The following is a 14,260-nucleotide window of genomic DNA, read 5'->3' on the forward strand; positions in this document are numbered from 1 at the left end:
AACTCTTGCTTACCTTTCCAACTAGCCTCTCACTGCTTCCTGACTCAAACCTTTGCTGAAGCCACACAGAACTACTTTCAGTTTCCTGGATAGATTAAGTAGATTCATACTTTTGCACTTAAAAAAAAAAAATCTCTCCCTGAATTCTCTCACTCAAGTCTCTTTTACCTAGAAGAGCCCTGCTTTAGCACTTGGTTTAGATACCATCCCTTCTTCCCAGCTGTTCTCCTGACTTTCAAATTACTTGCACTGGTTTGCCTTCATAGTATCTTAAATATATTCCTCTATTGAATTCCACAAGAATGGAGGAAAGACTCATCAGCTTCGGAGTCATACAGTAGAGTACTTGATGAAAGTTTAGAGGCTGGTATCATAGTGATTAAAATATTTGAAAAGTAGGAATTTGAAGGAAAATTTAGGAGAATTTAAATATAGTAGATGTTGGAAATAATCTGTTACAGATACTTAATGGAAAACTAAATAATTATTTATGAAAGATGATTTTCCTTTCTGCCCAGAAGGAAAGAGGAGAAAATGGTGTTAAGCATCTTTTTGAGGCCTCATTGACTTCCAACCATAATCTCATAGTCTTTCTTTAGAACTCTCCAATTTAGTGTGGACACTTAAATCTACTACTCTTGTTTCGTTGGCCTCTCACATCCATAGCTAGGAAAATTTTCAACCCCAAATAGACCCTTTTCTCATAGCTCACTTGATTAGCATAATACTAATGAGGTCTGTGAAATAATAGAAAATATATATATTGGTCTCTGCCCCCAATTCCTGGCACAGAGCTTCTAAAACCCTTGTAATTTCCTAAGTGATAAGAGCACTAGTAGTGTCATTTGTTCTAATATTTGGTCTTTGACCCTGGTTCCTGACACAGCTCTCCTAAATTCCCTGGAATTCCCCAGGTGATAGGAGTGTCTTTTGTTCTAATGAGGAGACTCTTGGGTTCCTGGCTAGCTTCATGATGGGGGCTGGTCACCAGAAAGACAGAGCCTTGATTAGAAGTCTGGAACTTTCAGTCCCATCCCCTTCCTCTGGGAAGGGGAGAGGGACTGGAGATTGAGTTAATGATTGATCATGCTTATGTAATGAAGCTTCCATAAAAATCCTAATGGTAGGATTTGGGGAGCTTCTGGGTTGGTGAACACCTGGAGATATGGGGAGGCTGGTATGCCTGGAGAGAGCATGGAAGCTCTGTGTCCCTTCCCACATACCTCACCCTATGCATCTCTTCCATCTGGCTGTTCCTGAGTTATATCCTTTTATAAGAAGCTGGTAATCTAGTAAGTAAAATGTTTTCCTGAGTTCTGTGAGCAGCTCTACCAAATTAGTGGAATTGAGGAGAGGGTCGTGAGAACCTCCAACTTAAAGCTGGTTGGTCACAAGCACAGATAACAACCTGGACTTGTTGTTAGTATCTGCAGTAGGAGTAGTCTTGTGGGATTGAGCCCTTAACTTGTTGGATCTGATGCTATCTCCAGGTAGATAGTGTCAGAATTGAGTTAAATTGTAGGGCACCTAGTTGGTGTCATAGAATTGATTGATGTGTGGAAAACCCTCAGATCTGGTGTCAGAAATGAAGTAGTGTTGTAGTAGAGTATTGAGAGTAGAGCAGACACAGAAATGAAGTAGTGTTGTAGTAGAGTATTGAGAGTAGAGCAGACACACAGGAGAAAGTGATTTTTTTTCCTCATACAAGGTCAAAGGGGAAAATCCCGCAACTCATAGCTGTACAATGATGGACTCTGTCAGAACTTCTCAGTGATCCTACTCAAGGCAAAAACATGAGAGAATGATTCTGTTTTGTTCACAGCCGTTGTTTCCTCAGTACTCAGAATAGTTCCAGGTTAGTAATTGTCAGATGGGTTAATGGTGGAATGAATTAATGAAATATTCAAATGAACGAATAAAATGAATGAGTGCTATGTACGTAAAACACAATGGAAAAATCATTAAGTAATAGGTGGTATGAGTCAGTTAAATTTTCTTGAAGAAAATGATTCAAATCTGGGTCTTGAGTTCCGTTAAGCAACAATAGGCATGCCTTCCTTTGTGATGGCATATTGTTTCTCACATTACATTGCAATTATTTCTGTAACCGCTTGTTCTGGGAGGAACATGTCCTGTCATCTTGTATTCCTTCCAGTGCCTAAAACGCTGCCTTGATCATATGAGGTGCTCATTGAATAAAAGAGTGAATGAATTTGGGTTGGTGGAAAGGAGAAAGGTTATTCTGTATAAAGCATCAGTATGAACGGAGGAGAGAAAGTCTGGGTTTGTTGGAAGAATTTGCTTGATAGCAAGATCAGAATTGTGAATGCTAAAATACCAAAACTTTGTGGGTCCAATACTTATTTAGGCATTTTGAAAATATTTGAAATCTGACAAACCATAGAGTCATAACTTCAAGTTGAACAAAAGTACACTAATTTAGAAAGTAATTTTTTATACTTTAAATATTTTCAAGAGATAGAAAAAAATGGATAATGGACAAAACCAAGCTCATATTGCAATAGTAATTATTATCCTAGTTCACAGTCTTTCCAAACATGTGGAATATGCAGAGTTGCCTAAATTGGTAATTCTGATTGTCTGCTAATAATATATGTGTGATTGTATATATAATGAAAATGTATTTATCACTTTTATTTTCATAAATTTTAAAATTTGATAGGTTTTCTTTTTCTGCTTGTTCATAAGTTCTTATATTTGAAATATACTTAGTATGTAGTTTCATTAATTACTGCAATCAGTAATTTGGAGATCAGCTAAGAAGGCTGCTAATAAGAATAAAGCTAATGATAATGGTATGATGTAATTGTTGAAGCCTGGAAAAATAGTGGTCTGTTAGTAACTTAATGTGTATTATATTGTTTATCATGTAACCTCATCTAATCTCTCTTTATTATTCTTTGAATACAAAGTGGAATTTTGGAGTGGATGGGAAGCAGGATTTATTGAAAGGATGCTGAGAAGCTCACACAGTTGAAGGAAAACTTGACCAACCAAGTCTTAGGAAGATCAGTAAACAGTGTTGCTCCATCAGAAACTCATCATGAGCCTGCCTCTTGAGCGCTGTTGTCAGAAGCACACAGCTTCAATCAGTCACTCATTCAAGATCGATATTCCAAGTAGAATCTGATTGGCCTAAGTTGGGTCATCATGATTAACACATTTCCACCACCACATGGGATGAGGCAAGAGTAATTCTCCAAAGGAAACACAGGATCTGTATCAAAAGAAAAGAGGGAAGGGATGATAGGCAGGTACACACCACAGATGGGTCATAATAATAGCTAATTGGGCAATGTGTACATCTGAGATTGCATTTTTCTAGCATTCTATGAAACTGAATTAAAGTAAAGTTTTAATATTCTTTTGTTAAATCAACTTTGTCAATGACTAATTTGCATACTTATACTGATTTTAAGTATATACAGCTCTATGAGTTTTCATGAATGTATACATTTTGTATCCACCTCCCTCCCATCAAGATTTCCATCATGTTAGGAAATTTGTTCTCTTTTCCAGTCAGTAACCCCCAATCCTGCTCCAGGCAACTACTAATCTGGTTTTTATTACCACACTTTAGTAGTTTTGTCTGTTCTATAACTTCGTATAAAGGGAGTCATACAGTATGCACTCTTTTGTGTTTGCCTTTGTTCACTCAACGTAATGTATATGAGATTTATCCATATTGTTGCATGTATCAGAAGTTCATTTTTATTATTGAATAACGTTTGTTTATGTGAATATGCCACAATCTGTATGTCTGTTCATTGACTGATGGACACTTTGGTTAGATTATTGTTTTGGTATTATGAATAAAGCTGCTATGAATAGTTGTGTACTCGTCTCTGGTGAACGTATGTTTTTATTTCTCTTGGTTAGATTCCTAAGAGTGGAATTGTGGGATTGTATGGTAAACGTTTAACTGTATATATAACTCTCAAACTGTTTCTAAAGTAGTTGTACCATTTTACATTCCTATGAGCAATGTATGAGAGTCCCAGTCCTCCAAATCCTCACCATCAGTTGGTGGTGTTAGTCTTTTTAATTTCAGCCATTTTACTGTTTTTGAAGTAGATTTCTTTGTGGTCCTCTTTTTAAAAATTAACTTTATTGGGAGCCAGCCCAGTGGTGTAGCAGTTAAGTTCACGTGCTTTGCTTCGGCAGCCCGGGGTTCGCCCGTTTGGATTCCAGGTGCGGACCTGTGCCCCGCTTATCAAACCATGCTGTGCCAGGTGTCCCATGTATAAAATAGAGGAGGGTGGGCACAGGCATTAGCTCAGGGCCACTCTTCCTCAGCAAAATGAGGAGGATTGGTGGCGGATGTTAGCTCAGGGCTAATCTTTCTAAAAAAAAGAAAGTAACTATTGAAGGTTAAATGAACCCATTTTAAGTGTACGCTTTGATGAGTTTTGACAGATGTATGCACTCTGTAACGTCCACCAGCACAGTCATCATCCCTAAATTTCCCTGTTGTCCCTTCGCTATCATTCCCCGCTCACTCCAAGCAACCCTTGATCTGCCTTGTTTGGAGATTAAATTAGTCTTTTCTAGAGTTTCATATACATGAAATCATATACTATTTTCTCCTATGTGTCTGACTTCATTCCTCTATTGTAATATTTTCGAGATGCACTTATGTAGTTGAATGTATCTGTAGTCTGTTCCTTTTTATTGCTAAGAAGTATTCTGTTGTACCCAGACAGTGTGGTATACCCCAAGAAACATTTGCCTCTTGGGCATTTGAGTTGCTTCTGGTTATTGGGTATTATGAATAAAGCTGCTGTGAGAATTAGTATACAATTCTTTGTTTTGGGCATATGTTTTCATTTCTTTTAGATAAATACTTAAGAATAGCATTGCTAGGTTATATGTTCACTTTTATACAAAACTAACCAAACAATTTTGAAAATGATTGTGTAGTGTATGAGACTTCCTATTACTCGACATTATTGCCAAAACTTGTATCATCTGAATTGATTTTAGCCATTTTAATAGGTATGTATCTTATCATGGTTTTAATTTGCATTTCTCTGGTGGCTGCTTAATTTGAACATCTTTTTATATGCTTATTGGCCATTCATACATTTTCTTTTCAGAAGTGTCTCTTCAAATCTTTTGCTGTTTTCTTATTGACTTGTCTTATTATTAAGTTAGAAGAATTCTTTATGTATTCTGAATACAAGTCGTTTCTCAGATATATGTGTTGCTAGTGCTTTTCCCAGTTCGTGACTTACCTTTTCATTTTCTTAATGGTGTCTTTTAAAGAGCAGACATTTAAAATTTTGAAATCCAATTTATCAGTCTTTTTCTTTCATCTTTTGCCTCCCCAATGTTGTTACAGTTTTCTATTATGTTTTCTTATTATCCTCATCTGTAAAATGGGTGCAGTCTGAGAATTAAATGAATTAATATACATAATCACTTAGAGAATGTGTGGCACCTGGTAAGAACTATATACTGTTAGCTTCCCTTTTTGTTACTACAACTCCTTCACTCAGAAGTTATCATTAAGGCTTTTGGATGCTGTCTGTACATCCCTGTCTCATCTCCTGCCTTCTCAAGAAATCTCTTTGGCATTTTCTTTAGGGGTCATTCATTAAAAAAAAATTAAAAGACCAAAGCCAAGATTTGCTATATGTGTAGGAGATGATTTGTATAAGCTACTGCAGTTTTATAATGCACCAATTTACCAGTGGCTTGGTTTCCATTCATATCTGATGTTTTAAGGAGATCTACAGGAATTTTTTCCATTTCCCTTTACCAAAAGGTCTAAAGCCCACCATGAGTCTGGTCATTTTCGTCTTCTGTTAAGGCTGAAGATAAGAATATTCTTACTCTCCTATGGCCACCTCTGACCTTGGCTTTCACTATGCTTTAAACATACCTCACGTGTCTTCAAGTGGATTCTGGGAAATGACATTCCAGAGTATTGTTCATATCAAATTTTGCTAAAGAGAACTTAGAAGGTAGATTCTCATTGTAGTATATTAACTGCAGACACGTGCCACATAACGACCTTTCAGTCAATGATGGACTGTATATACGATGGTGGTCCCATAAGATTAGTACCATATAGCCTAGGTGTGTAGTAGGCTATACCATCTAGGTTTGTGCAAGTGCATTGTATGATGTTCGCACAATGATGACATCACCTAATGATGCATTTCTCAGAACGTATCCTCACTGTTAAGTGACGAATGACTGTCCATTAAAAATGTCATGGACATAATTAGCATGAAAGCAATAATAATTATGCCAGAGTGGATTTTCAAACTTCTGTAAACTTGGTCAAGGCAAGATACTTTTCTTAAAATACACTGCAGTCTGATTAATATCCACTGTAGTGGTTTGAGTCGGTCACAGAAATAGAAATGTTGTCTTTGTTCTCTGTTACTTTGGCCAAATATTCAATCAGTCCCTATCATCATTTTCCTCTTTATAGAATGAGAGATATAATATCTTCCTAGCAAAAAAACATTAGCAATGGGATAATTAGCATTTAGCAAATGATATGTGGTTCCTCTAAGTATTTAGTATCATTTCTACTGTATAATCCAGGTTTTTATCCATCTTTTTTCTAGAGGTATCCCCTCTGTCTGTGCTCTCCTGAGTCCTAGATCAGGTACCAGGCATCCTCAAAGTCTAGCTTAGTACCTGGCAATGAATAGGCATTTGGTAAGTTTGTTGAACCAAACTTTTAGTTTTACCCTTTGTGTCTTGAGTCTTTATTGTTTCCCTTTCCAATGAATTCTGTTTAAGCTCAAGAAATCACTATTCTTAAAAAAAGAAAAAGCAAACAAAAACTTACTCCAGCTGTTCTTCTCCTTGTAGTTCCTATCTTTATACTTTTCACACTGTTTCAAGAGTCAATTATACTTACCTTCTTATTTCACATGTATTTCTGAGCTTTTTAAAATCTAGCTCTTACTAAAATTGTTTTCACATATTTTTAATAATCTCTTCTCAGGCCTCATATATTAGACTATTTTCATTTTTCCATTTTATCTAATCCCTCCTTGTAGTCCCTTCTTTGCTCCCTCTATGACACATTCCTGACCTTTTGCCTCCTAGCACGTCCATTTTTGTTGTTTTGTTTTTGTTTCTCTTCTCTTTTTCTTATACATGTGAATTCCCCAAGATTCTATTTTTGTCCCACTTCTCTTTGTCAAAGAAGAAAACTTAGGGAGAGAATGAAAATATTTTGGGGCTTCATTTATTTGCCTTTAAACAGATGTTGTTTCACTTAACGTAGCGTTGACTTTTTAAATTACATTTTTTCTCCATTTGGATATTACCTGAACTTCTCATAGTAAAATTAATTGTTGAATATATTTTTGTCCCTGCAAGAAGGCAAGCTGTGTTATGTCCATCAGTATATCTCCGTTGCCTAGCACAGAGCTTGGTACATAGTTGGCAAGTAATACATATTTGTTAAGTGAACAAGTAATATCCTACTATCACCTCAAAGTTAACATGTTCAAAATTGAACTCATCTGAGATTTTCTTTTGCTTCTATATCTACCGATTGTTTGGTGTCCAGATTAAATGCTATCTCTTTTCTGAAACTTTCCTTAATCCTCACAGACAAAAATTCTCTCCCTGTTCTATATTCCTTTAGCAAATTATACTTTTACTGTACCTTCATTCTGGATTACATTTTACTTATTTATGTGCAAAGTTTATGTATATAACGTTGAGGTCAGGGATTATCTTCCTACCCCAAAACAAATATATTGTTTAAAATGATCTGAGATCTTGGAAGAGGAAAAGGATTGAAGGTAGAGATGTGTGACTGTTCCTTCTGCATAGTATTGTCCCCTCTCCCATCTTGCTACTTTTCACTTATCCTTCAGTCATAGTTGGGACGTTATTTCATCCAGGAAGCTTTCTCTGAACCTTAATGAAGTCTTGAATATGTGGCTTTTCTTTGTACTCCTCTAGCATCATTCACTTAACAAATAATTATTGAGTGCCTTTTATGTACTGGCACTGCGCTTGGCAACGGGGATAAAGTGGTGAACAAAATTGATATTGTCTTTTCCATGATGGAGCCTACAGTCTAGTGAGCAAGGCAGACATAAACCAAGTAATCACCCAATAAGTAATTATCAGATGCTTTGAAGGAAAAGTATAGGATTCTTTGTGAGAGCAAACCTACTTAGATGGGGGATTGATCAGAGAAGAGTTTTTTGAAAAAGTGTATCTCACAGAAACCTCAATTATGATGATTAAGATTTGGCCATACAAAGAATGGGGAAAGGGCATTCCAAACAGATAGAGTATCTCCAAAGGCCCTAGGAAATAGAAGAACTTGATGCCTTTGAGGAACAAAAAGGCAGGCCCATTTTGGCTGAAATATAGTACTAGGTCATTATACAGATGAGGAAACTGAGGCTCGAGGAGGTTGAATGAATACAGAATATATTAAGGATCAGATTAGTAAATGGGAGAGTCTAGATTCAAACTTGGGACTTTATAAATCTTTAGTGTTCTTTCCGTTATACCTTGGCATTCCCTAGTGAAAATTTGAACAAAATCTTTCCAAACTCTGGTATTTTGTTTCTTTTCCAACATCACAGAACATTCTCATACCATTTTCTATTTTTTAGCAAAGGAGATATTTGTATGTGGAACCATTCCTGTCAACACAAAAGGGGTAGTTGACCTGGCGCACTAGGCAGAGATGCTTCCATTGAATTTGTGGCTTTGAAAACTGATGTTAGCATTTCCTTGACTCAAAGGATTTATGAGCCTCCAGAGTTGTCAGGGTTCTATGGTATCCACTGTCTATATTAATCTGTGTATTTCTTTGTTTTTTTGTTTTGCCAGTGGAACATTACAACTCTCAAAATTCATAGCAAGCATCTTACATTCTACTTTATTTCTGTTCAACAGTCTAACATTGTAAACTTGACCCACCTCTGGCAAATATTCAAGTTAATGTTTCACAAAATACACAAACTCCTTTTGGCAATTGATTTGCAGGCAACTGATAAAACATGGAAGTGTTAGCTTTTTTTTTCCTTTTTCATTTTGTTGTGGACGTTGATGGGGAAGGGGAGGTAAGAAGTTGTTGTGGTGCAGGGGCAAAGTTGAAAAGGTCGTTTTTTTCCTCTAGAGAATCTTCATTATTACTCTGCAGTGAACTGCTCACAATCCAGGATGTAATAGCCTGCTTGCTTAGTAGTCTTCAAAAATGTGCATATGATGTCACACGTTGCTATGTTCTGAGTAAATGGTGACTTGTTAACGTAAAGTTCAATTTCAGGAATGTTTTGTATCAGGAAACTTCCCCTGTGATGCTCCTGCCTCCTTTTGTAACCTGATATAATCATGGTGCTGTGTTTATCAAAGAACTTTTGCCCCTACATTTTTTCCTTCTGAATGTTCTTTTCATTAAGAATAATGATTATAACATGAAAGAAGGAATTTAATTCCTGAACTAGTTTTTAATTCTTATTGGAGTTTTTCATTTGTGATTTTCTATCTTACTCCTCTCAATGTGAGGAAGGAAATAATGTTAAAAAGTTTGCTTTAAGGTACTGATTTTACTTATTCTGACATCCTTAAGCATTGGTTTTGTGGGTGTTTTGCTTGAATGAAGACTGCGGAATTAAATTACTTTTTATGACTCAAGATTTGGGAAATATTATATGCCAAATGCATGTTTTTAAAATTTTCTAAAATACAGTTTTATTATAGGTAGTAGAGAAACGTTTAATAGAAAATATTTTGTATCATTAAGAAAACAATTAGTATTATGTTTAAATTTTCAAAGTATACTTATTACCCTTTACGGTGTCCCCGCCCCTGCCTCCCCCCAGCAGTTTTCTGTTACTTTAAATGATCATCTGTTTTTTTGTTTGCAGGCAGCTATCAATGGTGTAATACCCCAGGAAAATGGCATTCTACAAAGGTATGTTATAAAGTGCTTAATGGTAAGATGGGGATTTAGCAAAGCAAAAAAAGACAATTATTAATTTTTTCTTTTAATTTTTGATAGAGCATTTGATCTTTGGTCTATAAGTTCATTAATATAGTTACTGTTCTTTCAGACATGTTAATTATATTAATGTCTTAAAGTCTCCATCCAACTTTTAACTGTATAGTGTTATTTCAGATTGGGTGCTACCATTTTTAAAGGTGGTTTTATTTTAAGAAAGCTTTTTACGGTCGTCTTTTAATTCATAAGACAGAAGGAACCGAATCTTTAAACTGTTAGTAGTGAGAAAATGAGATGTGGCTCAGTAGCCCGAGAGCTAATCTAACTATCCAGACTTTATCTCCAACCTGACTACATTCTTTTTTTCCCTCCCTTTTGTTTTTTAAATTAAGTATATGATAACTTGGCAAATTTGAGTAAGTCCTTAATATTGAAACTTCCCAGAGCACGGAACTATTTTACCTGAAGAATCCAATGTTAACATGTGGAATGGTCTGTGTGGTTTTGTGTCATTGCCAGAAGGTAAAATTGGAAGATGGTGCCAAGAGAGCTACGATAGTTACAAAATAATTCCTTAAATTAAAAATAAATTTATAACTTTTCTGTCCTTAAAATTGGACACTGGTTCTGGATTAAAAGAGCACACTATAAAGTCATAGGAGGTAAAACTATTTGTCCTTCCAACTGTAGTTTAGTTACTTGACTTTTTCCCCCCTCCCCTCTCAATTCAAATTTTGGCTTGAATTTTGGTGGCTGAGATTTCTAAGTCACTGAAGCATGATCTGCTAAGTGCGGATGAAACAAACAGAAACAGCAGAGTAAGAATGAGGTTGTTTTGGAGAGGAAGAAAAATTACTGTTGCAAAAACATAAAAAATTGCAAAATGTGCTGTACTTTATAGGAAACTGTGTATATTTAGAAAGGAAGCAGAATTTTATTTGGTACCTGTACCATCCTTAATGATTAACAGTTTTTAGGTGAAAGCAATGATAAACAGACCTATTCTCCACCCTTTTTTCTAAACTGTCAGCAAGAGTTTCATTCAGAGTAAGTGTGGCTGATTTCCAGAGTCTGTACCAAATTTTTGTGGTGGTGTTTGTTTTTTTCATTCAAAAGCGTTCAATTCTATTGCAACCCTTGTCTAGAAAGCAAACCAGATGATTACAGGAGCTTCCTTCATGATCATTTTTTTCTTGGTTTAAAAAGTTTTAGACTGCTAAATATGGCTCCAGTTTTATTCTTGAGTAAATGTTATTCCACTTTTTGTGCCAAAATTTTTGCTCGCTAAACCCTTGTGGATTCAGCTGCTAGGTTCTGAGTACATATTGGATATATCTTACAATTAATAGTATTTGCTCTGAGTGAATTCTAGAAATTCTCTCATCCTTGGAAACATCCCATCTCTCCTGTCACAGATGATACTTTTTGCTTAATACATTTTATAACTAGAAATTCAGCACTGAATTGATTTCTCATAAGGTTACTTTAGTATTTTGGGTTTATCCTTCATCAGAATGGGTTTTGGTTTATTTTATTTGCTTAAGTTAAAGAAATGAATAATATATCTACAGAAGAAAGTCAGTTGTATCTAGTAATAGTCTTCAATCGTTTTCCTTCCTCACTTTGGTGTTTAGCTTTGAAATCGCTGTGGATTTGACATAACTGAAAACTCCTCTTTTATGTCTGCTGACCAGAGGAAAATGAAAGAGGGCTTTTTGTACTTTGTTGTAGGCTTAACACTGAAAGTGGAAGACAATAGTAGGAATTGTGTATGTAGGCAGTTAAAAGGATGTTCGTTTTGTGTTTGGTTTCTGTAGTAAAGTTGAATACAGTCTGTGAATTCAACTGACTCTCAATTTGTCAGTTTATACCTTAACAGAGAAAAGAGTTGCCAAAAAGAATCTTTTAAAAATATGAATCATTTTTGGAATGAGAAGAGCCCAATCCCTTTGCGTTTTAGCTTTTCTTGAAATCAGATTTTAGCATGACTTCAAAAGTAAGAATATAGTTTTAAATACACCCACTAAGTTCAAGGCAAAGAAACTAACATTTTTTTAATGTGTAAGGCACTGTGCTGGGTAGTTGACATAGTTTTCCTTACTCAATACTCGTTACAACCCTTAAGAGATAAATGTTCATATTTCATAGATGAGGAAACTCCACATTAGAGAGTTTACATAGACTCGCCCAAGGTCACAAGTGTAGTAGGTGGTGGAGTCTGGTTTGTCTCGTTTTGAAAGTCATGCTCTTTCTTTTATACCACTCTGTTCTCTTCAAGGTCAGTAAGCCAGGCATGTCACAACTTTTGTTTTAATACTTTTTTCTTTAGATAAAGGAGGTGAAATTTAATATGTGTATATAACCTCCTTCTCCCACAGTTTTGTTTTTACACTTATTATTTTAGTTGTAAGTGAGTAAAGGCAGATATTATTATCCCTCATTTTACAGGTAGAAAGAATAAGGCCTGAAGTCACTTGGCTCGGATTATACAGCATGATGTTGATGGAGTCAGGCGTATAAGCAAGTCCTCTGCCTCATCCTCCAAACCTTATTTCACTAGACAATATATTGCTAATACAACATATTTATAAAGTGTGTAACTTATGCAGTCATAAACGTAAACCATTCATTCAGTCATAAACATCTAGTGTGTGCATGTATTTTTACTATATCTTAGTATAATATTTTATTTATTCAGCATATTGTCCAGAGCCTTTTTAAAAATTATTTTTGGAGATAGTTATTGTTAGAAAGAAGTGTTAATGAATTGCTTGTATCAGTAGAGAGCAGATTCTATGTTTTCTAAAAATTTTATGAATTAATAGTATAATTTTAGTCATTGACTAAGGGGTGGTATTTATCAGACATTTATTTTATGACCCAGACAGATGTACTATATGTTTCTTTGTCCATTGTTTAATTCATTGAGGAAACCTAGAGAAGACAAAGCTTGTTTTCAAACCTTGACCATTATGCTTTCAATATGTATAAATGCTGGTTTTCTGATTTAGAAGATAGCCGTTTTGGCTGATTAGTTTTTATTTATTGTCTTCTGTGATGCCCATATTAAAAATCTGCTTTTTTCTAAAGATAAATTTATCTTTAAAACACGTGTTGTTTTTTTAACCTAAAGATTTTACCATGGGATGGACGTTTAAAAATTGAAATAAACAAGTGCAGAGTTTGTTTACTTTGCTTTGTTCACTGCCTTCCAAGGACCTGTGTGGTTTGTAAAGGAAAGTTGAGTAAGGATAAAAACACTCCTGTATAGAACTAAAGTAGATTTCTCCATAGAGTTTCCCTTCCCAATCAGTGTCTTTTTCTGTTGTTGAATTATTGATTAACTAGAAAAAAATAGTGATAAGGTCATATTATATGATGGCAGTCTTCATAGATGAAAAATCTTAAAAATAGTTTTTTTGGTTAACAATACTGGATGCCTTTGCAGTCTTTGGATGTCATTGAACGTTAGTCAGAACTGATAGGACCATTCATCAACTGGTAGTCTCTCTTTGTCTAATTTTTTTGGGATGCTTGTGAAAAACTATAATGTAATTTCGTTGTTTTTTATTGATCCTGAAATAGAGTAATTATAGCCAATAAGAAAATTTTCAAGTGATAACTTGAAAAAAAATTTTCTTTGTGGCTGACAGACATACCAAAAAGCTTGCTCTGATTAGAAGTGTTAAACTGTCTCCTAGTGTTAGAGTTAAGAAAAGAAAAAAAAAAGCACGCTAAGAATTTTGAAGACAGGGAATTTCATATAGGCAATCAGAGACACAGATGTGGAGCATGTTGAGAGTAAAATCCAGATATAATGACTGCAGGAAACATCTGGACCACCAGTCTCAGGTGGAAGGGCACGAGGGAGCCTAGGGGGTGAGCAGACTTATAGCAGCAGCATCCTCTGAGAAGATGGGCAGAGCCTGGACTGTGTGGACCAGGTCCAACGCACGCCATTTCAGGAGGCCTGCTTCAGGACCAGCCTGCCCAGGAGAACCCCCTGCTGACCACCGAAAAGCACAGTGACTGCTAATACTAGAAGAAAAAAGGGAGAGGTTGGGAGAGGTTTAGGTTAATACAAGTTTGATTCTCAGAGGAAAACCCTAGGAACATGGCCCCAGACATATGAGAAAGAAGTCCTCTCAGCTGATACTGGTACCTCTGACAGAAGGCAGAGACTTGTTTTGAAGTATCAAAAGAAGCTAGAAGCTTGCACTAAAGGGTGGTGCTGAAACAAAGTGGGTGCCATTGTTACAGTGTTGTCATTGCTAGGGTAATGTTGATAGGATCAGT

The 14,260-nt window shown here is 35.7% G+C and overlaps 1 protein-coding gene across 7 annotated transcripts in view; it reads left to right on the forward strand.

Annotated features, from left to right (window-relative positions):
- Positions 1-14,260, forward strand: part of FAF1 (Fas associated factor 1) — a 472,901-nt gene that overhangs the window by 138,727 nt on the left and 319,914 nt on the right. For all 7 annotated transcript variants that reach the window (XM_005607066.4, XM_070260008.1, XM_070260010.1 and 4 more), the window contains one exon: positions 9,891-9,937. In XM_005607066.4, the coding sequence (XP_005607123.1) occupies positions 9,891-9,937 (47 nt within the window). The remainder of the gene's footprint in view (positions 1-9,890; positions 9,938-14,260) is intronic.

This window comes from Equus caballus, chromosome 2 (genome assembly GCF_041296265.1).
Source record: "Equus caballus isolate H_3958 breed thoroughbred chromosome 2, TB-T2T, whole genome shotgun sequence".
NCBI lineage: Eukaryota > Metazoa > Chordata > Mammalia > Perissodactyla > Equidae > Equus > Equus caballus.